The sequence below is a fragment of the Nestor notabilis genome, unplaced genomic scaffold (genome assembly GCF_000696875.1).
Source record: "Nestor notabilis isolate BGI_N333 unplaced genomic scaffold, ASM69687v1 scaffold30145, whole genome shotgun sequence".
NCBI lineage: Eukaryota > Metazoa > Chordata > Aves > Psittaciformes > Psittacidae > Nestor > Nestor notabilis.
Genome location: NW_009928378.1, coordinates 1 through 6,238, shown reverse-complemented (window position 1 = coordinate 6,238; position 6,238 = coordinate 1). Strand labels below are relative to the sequence as shown.

Here is a 6,238-nt window from a genome sequence, read left to right as displayed (position 1 = left end):
AGGATCACATCTCCCTATGACTTGGCACACACCAGCTTTAACAGCTCCTTTGGGAAGGCTTCATAGAATTGGTAATAGGTTTTGCAATTTCCATCTTCTGTTTTCTAGCTGAGAGAGTAATCGAATCCAGTCACTACTGCTGTATCTATCTGGCAACTATTTGTTGGCCTCCATGAAATGAGTTGGAAGTTCGATTTCCGTTCTCAGCAGGCATGTTTGTGTGATACTGAGGAACTGCTGTAACTGGCAAATTGGAGGCAATTTCAGCAGAGATTCCTAGGCTTAAACAAGCACGAGAACAGAACTTCTTTCACCTCCAGAGAGGTCTCATCTCTAACAGGCTTGAGAAATGACAGGACAAGATCGGTGAGTTTGGATTTCTGCTATTGTAAGATGCACTTTGAAGTGGGGTTTAGCCTCCAAGTCTATTAGTTCTCACATGAAATAGTAACAAAAATAAAATAAGTCATTATGAAAGAACATCTTAAGGCAAAGTAAGCTTTATCACTCCCCAAAACTCCTTTCTACGGCTGCTGCGTTTAAACTGGAATGAGTATTTTATTTCTTTATTTCTATGACATCTCCACATTCCCTACCACAAGCATTCACTAGTCTTCATTCTGGTGCTTCTTCAGTTCCCCATGATGGAAACTGGTGCAAAAGCATCAGCCACTGACAGATTATTAGAAGCATTCTAGGCAAGCCTGTGAATTCCACCACACAAGTCATTTGAGAACTGAAATACAAGTTACCAGGTTATTAGAGGCTGAACATATCACTATGCTAAGATTAAAAACTTTATTTTTATACAAAACAATAATAAATCCAAGCAGATAATGAATTGTGTCTTCTCATTCTCCACCTTTTCTTCTTTACTCAATATAGTCTATCCACAGTTCAATGTTAAACCACTCCATATTCAGCAAAAAACTATGAGGTTTCCATCTTGTATCCATGTTTTTCTAATTCAGCTCTGTATAGAAAAAAAGATAGGTATGGTAAAACTTATAAATAAAATACTGTCAGACATTTGATTATTTTTTTAATATATTGCACAATATGTAATCATTTCAGAATATGAACATGTCATACTGCTTTTTCGTTCATACCAACAGCCTTAACCTCACTTACTCTCTAAGTTTTCAACTTCAGTTTGAAGTGACTTCTCAGGTGAAAAATTCAAGTAGCTGTTTTAATCATAGTTATTGCCCTCTGAACACCATGGCTTGACTACAATAATACAGCACAAAGCAGCACCTGTGAGCCTGCAACAATTCTAGATGCATTAGAGAACATAAAATAGCATCTTACACATCATTCTCAAGGTTTTCTTAAAACAAACAAGCTCACTAATCTGAGTGATTTAAATGCATGTGCTTCCAAAATTATTTTAACGTTTTCCTTGTTCATTTTAAATAAAAATACCTCCTAACACATCAGCCATAAAAGCACTCCATTTTATCTCCTAGTCTTAGCATAAGTCTACCTGGATACTGTAGTCCAAACCTCTAAAAATATTTCAGGTTAATTTATATGCTTAGCAGTGGAATTTTAGAAAGACTGCAGCATTTTTGTTCGCAAGATGAAAGAAAACCACACTGCAAGCAAGCAACACTGCAGACTATGATTGTAACACTAGTACAGGGTCACCAACACTGCAGACACAATTAAGGTACAGTTACTGAAGGCCTGTCAAGATCAACTATGTTTATCAAGAGTTACACCACCCCTTGAAAGTGTGTTTGACTATGTATCAATTTGTTTTCCAATATTAGTTTAACTGCCTTTCAACCTTGTAAGAAACAACTACACCAAAGACTATTTTTGTATTTTCTACGTAAAGGTTTGCTTTTAACAGAGAGGTTTTTTTAAGGGAGATCAACCCACGAGCTGTTTAATCAGGCTGTATTACAGATAGTTTGCTCGTCATGCAACATACTGAGGGATTATTATAAAATGTGACTTTGTATTGATGCTTGAAACAATTCAAGTTATAATTATGTATCAGTAAAGGATTAACTGAAACTACAAGTGAAAAAGAGGATTAAACAACTGGATTAAAAGGTACCCAAACTGCTATCACTTTTTTTTAAAAGTATGTGATGAACAATTACTTTGCTGCCGTTGCTCATAAACATCATGCTGACTACACACAAGAAGGGAACCCTAACATTTACACAGATAACTGACCTCTAGAAAAATTGTCCATTTGGACAAAGAGCAGCAATGTTACTTGAGGGTATAGAAAAAAATCTGTAACAACATACTCTGGACACCATGAAGCATAGAAGAAAATCTTGGATCCCTTGCCATTAATCTTGGCAGTACAGTTGAGTTTTCACACATATGTAGAAAAGTCCTTAGAAAGGATTTATTCATGTTAAATTGAAAAGAAGTGTCAACTGCATCACAATTTGCAGAGACTCTTTGTACTGTTTAAGTTGTGTAACACAGCAGAAGCCTGAACACGTCAATGACATAAGGCATATTTCAGGGCTTACAGTATAATGATTAAAAGATGAAATGCTTCACTGTGCTACAATCCCTTAAATCTGGTTCTGAAAGGCTTTAAATAAAAAAAGCACAAAGCAAAGTTTTCATTTATTTCAGTTTCAGATCTCTTTTTTTAAGTAAGCAGATTTCAAACAGATATGCCATTTTTAACATTTTACCCATCTTCTAGAACAGAAAGTTAAAGTTACCTTAGCTGATTGGAGAAATCATCTTCTACATTGTCATCATCCCAGTTGTCTTCCCAGACATGTGCATCTTCATCTTCATCTAAACCAGTCCAGTCTAAAGACAGGAAAAGAGGTCTAAATATTGTATGCTCCATTGTTTTGGTACTGTGCCTTACTGACGGATTAACTCAGCCTTTGAGTAGACTTCCGCTGGTAGCTTTAACAGAAAAGTCTGGATCATATTTATGTGTTTCTGAGAGAGAAAGACCTGAAACACCTCACAATTTCTTTAATTAAAAAAAAAAAAGCAACTTGATTAAAAAAATCATTAGACAACTCACAGCATAGCTTTCAGGATTACACATTCATAAGAGACATTCTGCACACAAACGGACAAGCTGTAGCACTGTAAAAAGCTATGTGGAGTACTTGACTCCTAAAAGCTCAAAGATGTGCAATTCCAGGTTTGTATTTACATACTTTTGTCTGATTAAAGAAGTAAATACGTATCAACTGCTTCTGCCAACACACATACACACAGATCCTCAGTTCACTCAGATCACATGTAGTCAGTGTATGGATAAATGCCAAAAACGTATTTGTGATGCAGAAGCAAAGGCAAATTGAGACAGGCATCTGCAAACAGTAGCTGCTACCTGAAACCAGCTCCTTCTGGGTTCCCAAGATAGCAGAAGCTCTTTCCTTACAGAAGAAAGACACTAAATGTCCATTTGCTAATCTAACTTCTGTTTTTGCTATAATATAATCTGGCACATCCCCCTTGGCAAATTACTCACCACCCACTTAATGATTCATTATTAAAAAGATCAAAACAATTAGTTACTTTTGAAAAATAACGAAAATAAAAACTCAGGAAGTCTCAGAATTGCTGTGTAAATGCCAGTTGGTTTACTCCACTAAGGAACACAGTTTCTCAGTTTCCTCCTACTGAAAGACACCAAGTTTTCCTAATGTTACCAAAATAAGAAACACCCTAATTTTGATACTTGCAACCTTGTATTTCTGAAAGCCTGTTACTATATTTAAAGAGATAACGCTATTCTTCCCTTAACATTCAGTAAGCCATCTGCTGCCCATCCAGAGAAAGCTTTGAGGACTAAGGCCCAAAGTTACATTAAACATTGATGGGGGTAGGGAGAACTAGCAGGGTAAAAGATTAAACACTATTTCACTGCGAACAACCAACTTTCTAAGAATGAAGGCTGGTCCTTGCATCCTCTCCTCATTTTTCTAACACTGTCAGACAACAAAATTAGTACTTGAGACTCACCAGGACAGAAAAATCCATTTGTAACTAATTAGACACATACACATAGAAGGCATTAAACTTCCCTAGTCAAATAAATTCGATAATGGGAAAAGATGAAGGAGCATAGAAATCCTTCTGGTCCTAAGGACAGCAAAAGAAGGAATTGGGAAGAAAAGGTGAATAAAAAATGCAGTATAAAAAAATGTATTATTTGAATTTATTTGTATTGCTAGATTCTCAAAGGCAAGGTCTTCTATTTTAGAGCTATCTGCAGTAAGTTTTTCCTGGTTTTAGTCAATGGGGCTTTTTTGTCAAAATAAAAAAGCTTTGCCACTCACCATTTATCTGGATTTCAAAGCTACAAAAACCAAAGCTCAGCTGTTTAAAGTGAACACCACATCAAACTATCTACTAACACACAAGTACCTCAGATCTACAAATTAAAAAGAATACTAGTAACTAGCATCTGACAGAGCAGCAGCTTCAATCATAAAAAGTCAGCTGAGGAGACTGCAAAAACATGCTCCAACTCACACTGAACAAAGAGTCAAAAGGCCCATGTCACCTCCTTGCTGAAGGGACAAGTGAAAGTAAAGCCTAAGTTATATTCTCATTGCTGTAGCTACAAGATTCTACAGTATCTGTATGTTAACACTATATCCCGGAATTGCATACTGAAGTTATTCTTCACAGTTACATTATATGCCTGTGACTAAATAAAAGTCAAGAACTACATAGCATTATCTAGGATTGAAAGTATCAGAGAGCCTGCTACCATTAAGCACTACTGCCACATATACCAAAATTACAAGATCAATTTTGATAAACTTTTCATGGCTGTAGTGATCACAGACTGCCATATATTTATCATTTGGGCATTAAAAAAAACAACAACAAACAAAACCACAAAATCCTATAATTTTACACACTGCATTTTACATTCTGAAAAGCACTGCACAAAAAGTTCTTAAATGACCAATTCCCGTAGACTTAAATCCACCACACTATACTTATGCTATACTTGAACCAGTGTCCTACAAAAATATGACATGTCTGTTTCTGATACACAAACTTGTTTTGATAAATTGTTTGAAGAAAAATTTTGAAGTCAAAGAAATGCCCAGGAAGCCAGTGTTTTCCTACTTTAATGTAGGTTTGCATTATCTAATAAAACCTGGGTAATAGAATGCAAAGGTTTTCTACTGCATAGAAAGTGGTGTTTTAATTTGAAAGAAAAACAATTTGCCATGGGTTTGAGCACACAGTTATCACGATTCTTTCCTAAGCACTGAAGACAACATTCAAAGTGGCCTGCACATTCATGGAAACATCTCAAAACTATTATCTCACTTGAGGATTTAAATGGGCCTCTTTAGTGGTTCTCAGTTTTGCAGAGGAGATCTCCAAGAAGCCTGACAGCGGTCACTCTTTAATAAACCTCTCTTCTACCCAGGAAGTCTGCACAGTACCTGGCTTTCATAGTACGGTTATAGTCAAGTAGAATTAATTTCACCTTCTGTAACAGCAATTCAGTGCTCTGACGAATCCAAGGTTGGTTTAGAAGCAGGCTGCAAAGATTTCCTTCATCCCACTGCAAATACTTAATTTACATTAAATAAGATAAACATTTTTTGCCTGTTTAGAAAATACATATGGAAATGAAGGGCTAAACTTCTTAGCTGAGCTTAGCTATCATCTCAACTATGTTAAGCACTTTACCTGTCAGGAAGTGCAAAAACATTATTTTTACTGGTACTGAAGGATTCAGAACACGTAAGTAAAAAAAAAAAAAAAAAAAAAAAAGCAAAGCAACCTTGGCATTCCATCCACCATGTTTTAGGTAATTTCTTATTATCTACAGCTTGAGACAATTTCCAGAATTAAGGACATAGAAAACAATCATGCCCTTATAGGGATCTTCCCAAAATTTTATCAGTAAAAGGACACGTGTTTTATCAAAGTCCAGATTTCATTTCCTCATGCAATATATTCGTACCTATGCAAAGTAAATCAATACACAAATATTGGTGCTTCAAAAGGCAATGCGATTCAGACTACCTCCAGAGCACATTATTTCCTTTTCACACTCCCCCCCCTGCCACACTCTGTTTCCAGCCCTCGCCCCCCTTTCCCCTGCTATTCCTATCTGGAGCGCCGAGGCACAGCGGGTCCCCCACACTCGAATCCAGCTCTCCCGCACAGTGACACAGCACTTCGGACGCGCCGTACCCAGCACCGTGAAGCCCGCACGCCGCACACCGCCAGCACGGTCGTGCTTGAACCCGGC

General features: G+C 36.9%; 1 protein-coding gene across 1 annotated transcript; it reads right to left on the bottom strand.

The window, feature by feature from the left end:
* Positions 1–930: 930 nt before the first annotated feature.
* SHFM1 (split hand/foot malformation (ectrodactyly) type 1) lies at positions 931–2,796 on the bottom strand (the record flags this gene model as incomplete). The annotated part of the gene is made up of 2 exons (XM_010014478.1): positions 931–973; positions 2,703–2,796. Coding segments are annotated over 2 exons (137 nt in total), but the record flags the coding sequence as incomplete, so codon positions are not given.
* Between the last annotated feature and the right edge of the window lie 3,442 nt (positions 2,797–6,238).